Source organism: Baudoinia panamericana, assembly GCF_000338955.1.
Source record: "Baudoinia panamericana UAMH 10762 unplaced genomic scaffold BAUCOscaffold_2, whole genome shotgun sequence".
NCBI lineage: Eukaryota > Fungi > Ascomycota > Dothideomycetes > Mycosphaerellales > Teratosphaeriaceae > Baudoinia > Baudoinia panamericana.
The window spans coordinates 1039985-1051451 of NW_006911258.1; the positions used below are offsets into that span (position 1 = coordinate 1039985).

Genomic DNA, 11467 nt, shown 5'->3' on the forward strand with positions numbered 1-11467 from the left:
TCCTCTTTGCATGTGCTGGAGAGTTGTAAAGTGATTGGACTGCTTGAGCAGTGTTCGGAGCTTGGGGTATCCAGACGTGAACGGCAGGCGTGGCCAGGACGATCCGTTATAGCTAGGGAAGTTTTGAAGCCAGATTGGTGAAGCAGGATCTGTCAACGTGACGAGGATGCTTCTCCGAGCGGCGTAACAGCGAGGCAGACCTTCAAATTCAACTTTCGGTCATCTACGTCGTTCAAAGGGCCATGTTGCCTGACCGTTGATCTCGCTCTTGCTCTTGCCTCAATAAAAATTCGACATCCCCATCAAATTCCGTCCACTCTGGACGGCTATTTCTTGCTTGAAAATTCTGCTTTCCTTCTCTTCGTGCTGAGCAGCACACATATTTCTCCACTCAACCTCCCTCCCGCCGCCAGCAATGGCGGTTGCCGTTGGGCTATTTTCGCCACTGATACAGCTTGGGGAAACAGAGGCTTCTTTTGCCTTGGTTTTTTCCCTGCCAGCTCGCACTCAGATCCAGGTGAGTATTCAATGGCTGGACTGCCTCAGCTCGAGCACGTTGACTTACTGTTGCTACTGCGGGCGTGTAGAACCCAACTGTGGGACACGTGCCGCTCCTCGGTCGGGTAAGTAGGCAGCATTGCCGTTGAGAGTGACGATTTCGCTAGTCATCCATGGCAGGCCGCTTCATGCAGCAGCACCAACAGCTTGACCGGCGAGAACTGGCTTAGTGGCTGGATCAGGGAGCGGCTTCGCTAAGCCGGCAGCGTCTGAGCGCATTGGCACTGCCTGTTCCGTCAGCAATGCGTTTCTCGCGCCAGACCTCAACCTTCGCTTTGTTGCATGCCCCTCTGCAACATACTTTCGCTTCTGGTGTACCGGTGCTGCTTGCTCGGATAGTGGAGTGCATGGCGTGTCGTTTGGCTGAGCGTTGGTGATCCAGAATGTTGTATATTGATAGGCATCCCGCCCAGAGATACTGTTTCCCCAGTCGTGCGAGAACATTCTTTGGTGCAACCGGGGGAAGTTTTAGGTCTGTACCATCTTCAGCGGATCTGCTGACCTCTTTTGGCAAACTGCGATCCGCACATCGATTGAGACTGTTTGAATCGGTTCGGTCATGTTGATCTTGTATTGGTCATCCTGGTACCGTGGTTGTTCGTTGTGTAACGACCGCCTTCTTTTGCCGGCTTTGTTGGTATGCTCTGTGTAAGACCTTTATCTTCAGCAGACACAAATAACCACATTGCACAAGCAGTGCCCTCTGCATCTTACGCTGCAAACACAATGACTGGTTCGCCGAGCGTCAAAGCTCGCAAGTCGCTTGAGATATACCGCGAACCCTGTCCGGCTTCGGCTCGTGTATCATGGTGGCAGCATTTTTGGCGGTGCTTGTTAGGCTCTTCCGCGCGCGACCCGGATGAATAGGGCACTCATACTCTCTCTTTTGCTGACAGTAGCCAGTTCAGGGTGCCATAGCACCCCTCCTACGTCGTGACATCTTCGACTAACGCCGACCAACGCTGCACGCCTTCCATCCACTTCCGTCAATAAGCGTGGGCATCGCTGGAGGCCAGCGGCAGTAGCGCAACAAGTAAGAAGGAGGGCTATGCCAGAGTGCAGCTCGCTAACCGCTCACGCCCCCCAGAATCGCATTGACTAGCAGAAACTACCGGCATTCAAACAGCCCACTGTCTCCGCACAGTCACAGCTAGCCCCTCCAGGAATGCTCCCCCCCCTAACGACACCGTGGTACCGAGCTCGAGATCACATCGCAAATTCTACCGCTACGGCTGCCGCTAAGACTAGGAGCGCACGATGCAACCAATCTACAAGTGTGCCGACCGCGCAGGCAACAACGATCCCCAGTGAGCGGCAGCGTCAACTTCCCCGGAAAACGCGTTTGACCACCACCAGAGGCTCACAATCGCAATCGTGCAGGCAGTACGGCACAGGCGCGTGCAATCAATGCTGTTCCGTGTTTGGTCTTCACGCATGTCCGCATACCATCCCGAGTGAGCGCAATCTTGCCCCACCAGATCCATCGTCCGGTGGACTAAGCGGCTACGAGCAAACAGCGTGAGAGAAAGCACACCATGCAGCAAGCAAGCATATCGTCGTGTTTCAAGGAACGTAGCTTCGCTAAGGCCATAGTCGTGTTTGCGGGCGCAAAAGGCATGGTATATTGAATTAAAGCGCACGGTAGCGCTAGACAGGCAGGCGTTGCTGAAGTGAATGGGACTTACACCGGCCATGCGGCTCACGGAGGCCAGTCTAGTTCGGTGGCTACGTAGTAGCGCAGCAGAATAGTGGCGGGTATCAGCCAAGCACCTGCGAGCCAGAGGATGCTCGGTCTCCAAAAGAGTACTCTGAGCTTCTTCACTCCGCCCTCGTCAAGGTTGGGACACGATCTCTCGACTGGCCTAGACGATATTAGCAGCATCAACCAAGTCGCATAATCTCAGCAGAAGATGACGGAGGCAAGGCTCGCTCGGACACACGAAGTCAACGAGGCCATCCTGTGAGACTGCCGCGATCGAGAGACGAATGCAGCCAAGATTCCATTTCCGCGAAACAGGATCAGTAGGAGAAGACTGACTCAGTCAACCAATCAACGAGGCCAATGCAGATGGGGTCGCCCATGCAACCAGTGAATGTTAGACAGGACAACAGACATGAAGAAGCTATGCAGAAGATGTCGTGCGGCTCTTGCGAGTCATCGCAGACGAAGGGCCAGAGCGTGTAAACAGAGAAGAAAATTTTTGCTTTGAAATCTTGAGCGAGCGGCAGCACCATGAGAACGTGTAAACCAACAATATGAAGGTGGTCTCGAGATCGTAGCTAGCTGTCTTGATCTGCATCGCTCGCTGGATGGAAGGCCAGCGTTCGCATCGTGCTGAAGCATGAAACAAGGACACGATGTCGAAATCGAGCAATGTAAGCGGGAGGGAGATCGTCTATTATACTCAACAGCCAAGTGGGGAGCCGTCAGCAGGAATGGGTATGTCCCAGTACGCGGCACCATGGTATTTTGAGGAGCTCGAAGCCTGCGGCGAGTCAGCAAGCCTGGAATTCAGCACATCGCTAAGAGCGACAGCAAGCAAAAATGCGACTTCCCCCAAAGTGCAGACAATGGAACTGTAGTAATCAGATGTCACGGTGGGCTGGTCACTCTCCACCTTCAATCTATGGTCGATCGGCCGCGCTCTGCAACCTTCGGTCACGTCTCCATGCCTGAGGCCAATAAGGCTCGATCAGGTCTATCCGGCCCAAGGCGGGCGACGACGTTGCGCAACGTTGAAATCAATATAAGGCCTAAACGGTCACGATGAGCGATGCTGGAGCCTTGTTGCTGATGATGCAGGCCAGGGGGTATTTGCTGCCCATCCCTCGTGCAGAGGTGGGCGCAGCTCTTCAAACACTGGCTTCGCACAATCCGCTGCCATCCTTGTAGCGGGTCACTATTGTTCAGGAGGTGCTCACGCTTACAGCCCGAGTCTTGTGCTGTATGATGATGGTGGCTTTGTGTTGGTCGTGGCGAAGATAGTGCTAAATTCGCACCGGCGGCAGGCGGAGGGGCTCGCGGACGGTGTATGGCTATTCAAGGTCTGATTCTGTCAGTCAGGATGATGGGAAGATTGATGACACCTCTCCGTGAGGTACGGACGTGTGTCAGTAGCGTGACGGTCAATGAAGCGCTGCAAGCGCCGTTGATGTGCAAGCAGTGAGGGCTCACGCTCGCCTCACACCGGGCCATTAAAGGCTCTCCGGCTGGTTTTGCTTGATCAGGAGCCTCGCCACAGTCGGCGAAAGCTACGCCAGCATCTCGGCGGCATGGTTGAATGCTGGAGGGAGAGCACTGTGGGAGGGTAAGGAGCTCAAAGCCCTCAACAGCGTGACTGCTGGCAATCTCTGCAGCTTGTGGGGAGCGAGCAGAGAATCATCTGGGTATGCTGGAGCGTTGCAGGCTGCCTGGCGACCGTGGTATAATCACATTGCTCACAGAGGGGACGACGAGTATGTCTGAGTCTGGCAGCAGATTTAGCGGAGGAAACAGCGCGTAAAGCTCGGACCACTGGACGCCTTCCTCGGCCTCTCGAGAAGCATTTGCTCTTCTTCCCACATTACCGGCAACTGCTGGGTCTGTGGAAAGCTCCAGTAACGAAATGGTTAGAGAACGATAACCTACAGGAGACCAGAGAGCTCTCGATGGCTCAGTATCGGCGCTCGAGAGTAGACAGGCTTTGCCATCGCAGCGATTTGCGGTGGAGCTACTAGCCATACTACACCTTCCCGTGAAACTGGCAAAGCTTACAGATGACGATAAAAATCTCTTCATAGTAACATACGTCCAGTTCGCAAACACTACAGTATCTAAGCGTCGTTGCCGCGGCATTCCCCTTCGGAAGACTCGCGCCCAGCTAATGAGCTACTCGACGGCGGCTCGTACGCGGTGCGTTCTTGCAGGACGCCGATATGCGCGCCACATGACCACGAGCCAAGTCAACAGGTGATGAACGGGCATTGGCGCAAATACGCATTGGTTCATCAATGCACTGTCACCGCCTGTCGCTGCTGGAAGAATGGCCACCGACCGCTTCGTTCCCTGATGTGCGAGTAAGATAACATGCGAGGATCACCTGTCCGCTAAGGATGTCGTGGAGCTATGAAGGAGGGAGCGTGATTATGGCCATCCGTACATTTCGCGCTTTGAGACATATTGTCCTCTCGTTGTCTCGGTGAGCGCGATAGCAAGGAACAGCCGCCCCCAGCTCGAAGCAGCATTACCGCTTAGATCGGAGTATCGCTCTCGGTGCATATGCAGCAGGATGACTGCAATCGAGCGCGCACTATTTCGGATCATGCTGGATTGTCCACTTGGGACTGGGCTAGTGACTGTTCACGTGACCGTGCCCTAGGCTTCCCGCATCTCCCGCCCCATGACTCAACGAGACTTTAATTGAGCTTGTTCGAAACCTCCCGAGTCGCCCACTTTCCCCTGCCAAATCTTGTCCGACTTCGCAGCTTTCCAACCCCGCCCGATATCGCAGCGGTATCAACCACATCGTTCGACTGCGTTATGTCGTGGTCTGCGGGTACTGGCTTTGACCGGCCATCGAACATTGTACAGTCGCCACAGACTTCGCCTAGTGCGTCGTCGCCCCAGTACAACAATGCTGCTCGCAAGCGGAAGCGGAGCTCATTGCAGATCGAGACTGTTGGAGATGAAAGCAGCAGCCTGAGAGATAGTGCGGGTGCGGGTAGCCCGTTAGGTGACAAGGGCAAGCATCAGCCAGGTGTGAAGCGAGCGTGCAATGATTGCCGCCAGCAAAAGGTCCGTTGCGTAGATCCAGAGTCGCCGGGGACCTAGCCTCCTCCTCCGAGTTGACCTCTTCGCCGCTCGTGTTCGAAGCTAACGTTGAACAGCTACGCTGTAACGTCGTTGCAGGTCCCGGCGACGTTGTCGTCGAGCCGTGCAAGCGCTGCGTCAAGCACAGCCTAGAATGCTCGATTGACAACAACTTCAAGCGGCTGGGCAAGCGCGCCGAGCATGAGGAGATGAAACGCGAGCTCGAGCTATGCAAGGCCAGGTTGGTGCAGTTCGAGGCTCACGGCTACCATCTCCCGGACGATACACGTACCAGCCCTGCCTACACTGGGACAGCATCGTACAACGCTTCTCCCACAGCCAGCGCTCCTGTGGCTCAGATGGCCGGGCAGCCATTCCTGGGGCCCAGCGAAGCAGCTGCATCCCGGAGCCTGTTGGATCTCAGTCAGGGCTACAGGGAGCTTCCACCAACGTCATTTCCAAGCATTACGCCCGGTGCCTCGCCAAAGACATTGCGAAATGTCACTCTGGTCGAGGAGCAGCTTGTTGATCTGTACGCCATCTATTTCAGCCACTTCCACCCGTATCTGCCGGTCCTTAATCCAGACTGGTCCTATCAAGCCTACTACAGCCTCCATCCGCTGCTTCATTGGACTATCATAGCTGTAGCCGCTCGGCGTTACGAAGCAAAGCCCGGGCTACTCGTTGAGGTTCAGCAGCCACTCGAGGAAATGCTGTGGACCACTCTCTCGCAAGTTCCGCAAGTGTACCATGTCTGCAAGGCTATTGCCATCCTCTGTACATGGCCGCTCCCGAACTCTTCGACTTCGCAGGAACCAACGATGATGCTCAGCGGGATCATGTTCCAGCTCGCCATGCAATACGGTTTGCACCGCCCCAGTCATGCTCAAGACTTCAGTCGATTTCGTGTGGACTTGCGAGAAGAGGACATTGCCGATCGGCTCAACACTTGGGCTACTGTTAATGTCGTGGCGCAAATGGTATCGACAGGACAGGGTCAACCACCGCTGTCTAGGTGGGCATGGTACACTTACGGCCTACATTTGGATCGTATGAAGCCTGAGCTGCACACACGCTGCCAGATAGAGAAGTTCTGCGACACCGTGACAAGAACGGTGTTTACTATGCAGCGGGATCACATCGTGGAAGTTGATTACGCCCAGCGTGGTCTGCAGATCCAGGCCTATGCGAGGGAACTCAACGAAATGGAGGTTACTATAATGTCTACACGTTCCAGCGGTACGATCATTGGACAGTCACTTCGTATCTACGGGCGCTAATCATCCCCAGTCATCGACACCTTGTATCTCAAGGCTGCGGCGTTGCATCTCCGCCTAGCTGCATTTTTCGACAAGCCTACGACGCCGAACTATCTGGCCGATCTCCGCGACGTCTACATCGCCGCCTCATCCTTGCTCACAGTCATTCAAGAGCTTCCGACCCACTTGCTGAATTATGTTCCACGCTATATTGAACAAATGATGCTGGCCGGCGCTGTAACGCTGCTCAAGCTGCTCAACTCGTTTTACGCATCTCATGTCGACATCCCGCAAGGCCGCACCCTCTTTTCCAAGACTGTCGCAACGTTGCGCAAACTGTCTGTTCGCTCAAACGATTTACCGCAGAGGCTTGCAGAAGTCATGGCTCAGCTTTGGCAGAGCTCGGGCGCCAGCCAGCAAAGGCTCTTCAACGGTGACGCCGGACCGCACAAGCCAGGTCCGAACGACTCGCTGCAGCTTCGAGTACGCTGCCGCTCTTCACTGTCTATCCTCTATGATGCGATCTGGCGTTGGCGTCAGCAAGTAGGCCAAGAGGGCCGTAACAATCTTGACCGGGCTGTGCAGCACCCTACCGCCATCGCTTCTGGTGCGGAGACAGCGCGCAACACACCGCAGCCGCCCAGCGCGTTAACGCTAGCAGCTGCGCCTCTTGTGGCTCCTAGCAGCGCCCTAGATGAGGACCTTGATCTGAACTGGGATGCATTTGGCGAGAACCCAGTGTTTGACACCCTGAGCTGGATGTTGGACGGGGGCCAGTTCGGTGGGATGGGAGTGGACGTGCTTACTGGTCTACAAACATGACATTGCTGAGATCTGGAAACCGGCTGCTGCGTGTAGCTTCATGAGGAAAGGTCTGTCAAACAAGTACTTAAGATGGCTCAAAGTACTGTGGCGCGAGGTTGTTGATGTATGAGCGCTCCCGCTACGCCCACATTCCAAAGACGACGCACGCGGTTTGCGACTTTGAGCCCATTATACGCTACAACTTGTACACCGCAACAACAGCGGTACAGTATGGCTACCCGACTGTTCATCCTGAGCACCACACTGTTCTTGCCATTGGTGTGCTCTGCGTCCTTCTATCGTGCGTTCTGCCTGAAGCGCCAGAAGGATCATCACCTGAGGTGTACAATTCAAATCAATGATGGCAGCAACAGTCTGTTCACCGGACAGACTTCGATCGAGGGGAACGGGTTTCCAGCCAAAGACACCAGTGCCTTGGAGAGCTTTGTTCCAGTAGGAGAATCGTTATGAAATGTCAAATTGAGTCTGACGACGTTTAGATCATAAACTAGTCGGTGGATATTAGCTCGACAGCCGTGGGAGGTGCTGGCAATATCGTCTCCTATACCACAAGTTTGAACCAGCTCACGATCGATCGTACAATGGATGCATACAGGCCAGCACTATTCGGCTATGCTGTCAGGAGCACTTCCCTTACTGTAACACTGGGTTACGCCGCCGTGTCTGCAGCCAACCCTACGAACTCTTTGCTGGTAGTCTACATTTTCGGCAACGCGCATATAACGAATCAAGCCCAGGCTGGTTCGAACGGCTGGCCTGCGGAGACGTTGACTTTCTCGTATCAGCAGATGACGATGGAAGTTATGTCTTAGGGTAGCACCGGGTCAGGCAAAATCGCTTCGTTCGGATACAACGCAGTGTCGCAAAAACCGGTATGACCATAAGGGTGAGTGTTAGGTATACGGTCGGTAGCATGCTGGGAGCAGTGTGCGATGTCCTTACTGCCGGATGACTGGCAAGCGTCTGATGACCTGCCAGCTGTTTGTTGAGCTGCATTGGCAGTCATGGTGCGATGTGTTCACCAGACGATGATATTCAACGCCGTCTTGCTAGATTGTTGCAGAGCAGATTCATGATGATCATCCACCGACCTTCCGATTCATTCCATTCGTTATTCCGTTCAAGCCCGTACCAAAGCCATGTTGATTAGGCTGCTCAACAGGCCAATCGAAACCAGCATCTCCAGCTCGCCGGTCGAAAGTAGTGTCGATGTCCATGCCAAACTGCTTCACCAGCTCGTCCCAGTTATGCCAATCAAGGTCGCCGGAGGGATCCAGCATGTTCGCATCGAAATCCATACTTGGCGTATCGAAAGAGTTCAAGCGAAGCGGGTGACTGTATCCACTAGTAGCTGCAATAGCTTGAGACCCGGAGATGTCCATGGCAGTGGTTGCCGGAGGCTCCGCAGGCCCTAGGACACCGGTAATGGTGCTGCTGGGGTCATACGGACATGGTTGTCCCACAGCGATGGATGGGACAGACGCATCCCACCTCAGAGCTGTAGGAGCGAACGTCTGCGGGTTCTGATGATTTGAAGCCAGAGCAAAAGCCTGTCCAAAGGTTGGAGTATGCGCCACCTCGTTAACGATCCTATTCCGCGCTCCCGAATTTTCCATAGGGTCTGACTCCTGGGTCACGCCGGCATCGGAGCCTCTGGGAGACTTGAGCAGCTCGTGCTTGTCCAGCGGCATCTCGCCGTACGACGGCCCTTGTGTGAAGCGTTGCAGCTGCGCTTGACTGAGCGGTGCGCGCGTTACCTGTGGTCGCTTCGGGTGCCCAAACATCGGGTTCGCGTTGGGACTGTACGTTCGGGCAGGCATCCCCATCCCAGCAGCGCCGTTGACACCGCGTTGCATCGTTTGCTCCTCAGCCAGACCGCGCTGCCGGGCGTCCTTGGCTTTGCGGTAGAGCTTCCTCAATGGCCGCCACAGCTGGCTGGCTCGTGCACCATCGAAGGGGCGGCCCCATCGACCATCCCTGGTCTTCTCGATGGCCGTCCATGCGCGGTCTGCAAGTTCACCCGTCGTGCGACAACACAGCTCGCTCAGGATGAACGCCAGCGCATGCCACTGCATGTACGTCCGGAACAGCCATCCCCACTTCATTGTGCGCGTTTCGGTCTCCAGCAGCAGCGCGTACTCGATGTTTTCTAAGCTCGTGATGAAGAGTTTGTCCTTCGTTTCGCCTGGTAGGCTTACACCGCCGTCTTGGCGCTGGAAGGGATGGTACACCATAAGCCACATCTTGCTCATCATCAATCTCGCAACTGTAGCAGTGACCCAGAAGAGGGGCACGCTCATGTCGCAATGTTTAAGATATCTATCCTCCAAACGCTGGTGGCACTCCGTGATCCACCTTTCCTTGTCTTCCAGCGTCACGCTGGCGAAGAAGTCTCCGCATGCTTTCGGAGGTCCAGGAGGTACGTAGTTGATGCGTCGGAAGGTATTCGCGACTTCGAATCGTATGAGACAGAATGACATGTCCGTGCATCCTTGCCTTTCCGGCGGGAACTCCGTCATCTCGGGACTTATATCGGCGTCGTTTATGTTCAGCGGCATCTTGGTATCAAAACTTTGCTCGATGATCGTAGGGTCGCAGCCATGATCTTCGCTTGCGCGGGTATCGAGAATGCCTACCTGCCACCAAAGCCGTCTGCGCATCTCTGTTTCGAACGGCGAGAGGCCGAACTGCGAGCTGTCGCGATGTAGGCCCATGGTTTGGGCTATTCGTACGACAAGCCCTACCAAAGTCCATATGATGCGTGCATCGTGGTTCCGGCGGACACAGATCAGGAAGATGACGAATGCTTGTAAGACGACGATCTCCTCTGTGGTGAGAAACGAGGCGCGTGCAAGCGACTGCTCAAGGCCAAAGCGATAGCGGGTTAACAGAATCAGTTTCTCCTCGTTGAATTTCAGCAAGCAGTCCTGCGGCGTGAGTGCGGTCGTGGCGGCGTAGTAAATAGCGAAGAGTAAGGTCTCGAAGCCGCGCGACAAATTCGACAGGTGGGACGCTGCGCTCAGAACCGTTGGCTCAATGGTTGGAATGTGCAACACCTTCACCAGTGGATCCACGCGGTCTTTAAACAGCTCCCAATACTGCACGATCTGGCCCGGCAGAGGATGCAGAGATAGCATATCCACATTCTGCGAGCTAAAGCCGAAGATCCAGCCCTGATGGTTGGCAACCATGGGGTTTGCACCAACCTCTGCGTCTTCGTCATCGTCGCTCGATTGGTTTAAGATGCCCTTGAGGTCTTCCACCTCGTTGGAGAGGTTGGCCCAGAAGGAATTATTGACGTACCTCGACTTGCCTTCATTGATGACAAGCCTGCCGAACTTGTTCTCGAACCGTCGCTGTTGCTGCTCCTCGATCGCGCGCGCTTTCGACTCGTGATCATGATCTGTACTCCGTTTGTACACAACACCGTTGTTGTCAGTTGTCATCTTTGCGACAGCTCCAGGGCTGCTATCGACGCTATCCTGCGCCTTCTGCTGCTCTGCGGCTGCGCCTGCGCCGTCGGTATCATCGTTGCCATCCCCGTCCGTGACTTCCACGCCTAGGCCCTTCACGACACCCTCTAGCCTCCTCAAACGCTCTAGAAGCTCCTTATCCCTGCCTTCGCCCAGCTTCCTGGTCTTCCTCGGCGCCCTGCCAGGCGCTGGGAAAACGCATTCGATATGCTGCCGATTGCAGTTCGCGCATGGATGCACTTTGTCGCATTTGACCTTCCGTTTCCGACAGGTGACACATGATCTTGGGTTGAGTTTCCGGCCTTGCGCATCGACCTGGACCTTTGATGCGCCGTTTATGGGCGGCCCATTCGCTTCGTCCCCGCTGTGTCCAGCTGGTGGAGATTCTGGCAGAATGTCGAGATCTTCGAGGCGCGAGGGCGGTAAGTGAGTCAAGTACTCGGATGCCGATTTGATGTTATGGGTCCCATTCGTGGGGTTCACATCCAGCCCAGAACCAGAAGACGGTGTGCTATACTCCATAGCCAGTGTACATTGGTTCAGCGGTCGTTGTTTGGACCTTT

At 55.0% G+C, this 11467-nt stretch overlaps 7 protein-coding genes across 7 annotated transcripts; 2 read left to right on the plus strand and 5 right to left on the minus strand.

Moving 5' to 3' along the window:
• Positions 1-323: 323 nt before the first annotated feature.
• BAUCODRAFT_354412 (uncharacterized protein) lies at positions 324-1099 on the minus strand. Its single transcript, XM_007675188.1, has 2 exons — positions 566-1099; positions 324-493 (listed from the first exon to the last, which is right to left on the minus strand). Exon 1 carries the CDS (start codon positions 1000-1002, stop codon positions 685-687), a length of 318 nt encoding a protein of 105 aa, XP_007673378.1. The 5' UTR covers positions 1003-1099; the 3' UTR covers positions 324-493; positions 566-684.
• A 723-nt stretch (positions 1100-1822) lies between these two features.
• On the minus strand, positions 1823-2242 carry BAUCODRAFT_30318 (uncharacterized protein). Its single transcript, XM_007674816.1, has one exon. The coding sequence runs from the start codon at positions 2040-2042 to the stop codon at positions 1827-1829; it is 216 nt and encodes a 71-aa protein (XP_007673006.1). The 5' UTR covers positions 2043-2242; the 3' UTR covers positions 1823-1826.
• A 440-nt stretch (positions 2243-2682) lies between these two features.
• BAUCODRAFT_354435 (uncharacterized protein) lies at positions 2683-3252 on the minus strand. Its single transcript, XM_007675189.1, has one exon. The coding sequence runs from the start codon at positions 3020-3022 to the stop codon at positions 2714-2716; it is 309 nt and encodes a 102-aa protein (XP_007673379.1). The 5' UTR covers positions 3023-3252; the 3' UTR covers positions 2683-2713.
• A 1104-nt stretch (positions 3253-4356) lies between these two features.
• On the minus strand, positions 4357-4876 carry BAUCODRAFT_30320 (uncharacterized protein). Its single transcript, XM_007674817.1, has one exon. The coding sequence runs from the start codon at positions 4859-4861 to the stop codon at positions 4682-4684; it is 180 nt and encodes a 59-aa protein (XP_007673007.1). The 5' UTR covers positions 4862-4876; the 3' UTR covers positions 4357-4681.
• A 414-nt stretch (positions 4877-5290) lies between these two features.
• BAUCODRAFT_50680 (uncharacterized protein) lies at positions 5291-7206 on the plus strand (the record flags this gene model as incomplete). The annotated part of the gene is made up of 3 exons (XM_007674855.1): positions 5291-5332; positions 5425-6586; positions 6638-7206. Coding segments are annotated over 3 exons (1773 nt in total), but the record flags the coding sequence as incomplete, so codon positions are not given.
• A 261-nt stretch (positions 7207-7467) lies between these two features.
• On the plus strand, positions 7468-8243 carry BAUCODRAFT_572131 (uncharacterized protein; the record flags this gene model as incomplete). The annotated part of the gene is made up of 2 exons (XM_007675190.1): positions 7468-7863; positions 7923-8243. Exons 1-2 carry the CDS (start codon positions 7537-7539, stop codon positions 8241-8243), a joined length of 648 nt encoding a protein of 215 aa, XP_007673380.1. The 5' UTR covers positions 7468-7536.
• A 1056-nt stretch (positions 8244-9299) lies between these two features.
• BAUCODRAFT_63686 (uncharacterized protein) lies at positions 9300-11426 on the minus strand (the record flags this gene model as incomplete). Its single annotated transcript, XM_007674924.1, has 2 exons — positions 9300-10820; positions 10857-11426. Coding segments are annotated over 2 exons (2091 nt in total), but the record flags the coding sequence as incomplete, so codon positions are not given.
• Positions 11427-11467: the final 41 nt, after the last annotated feature.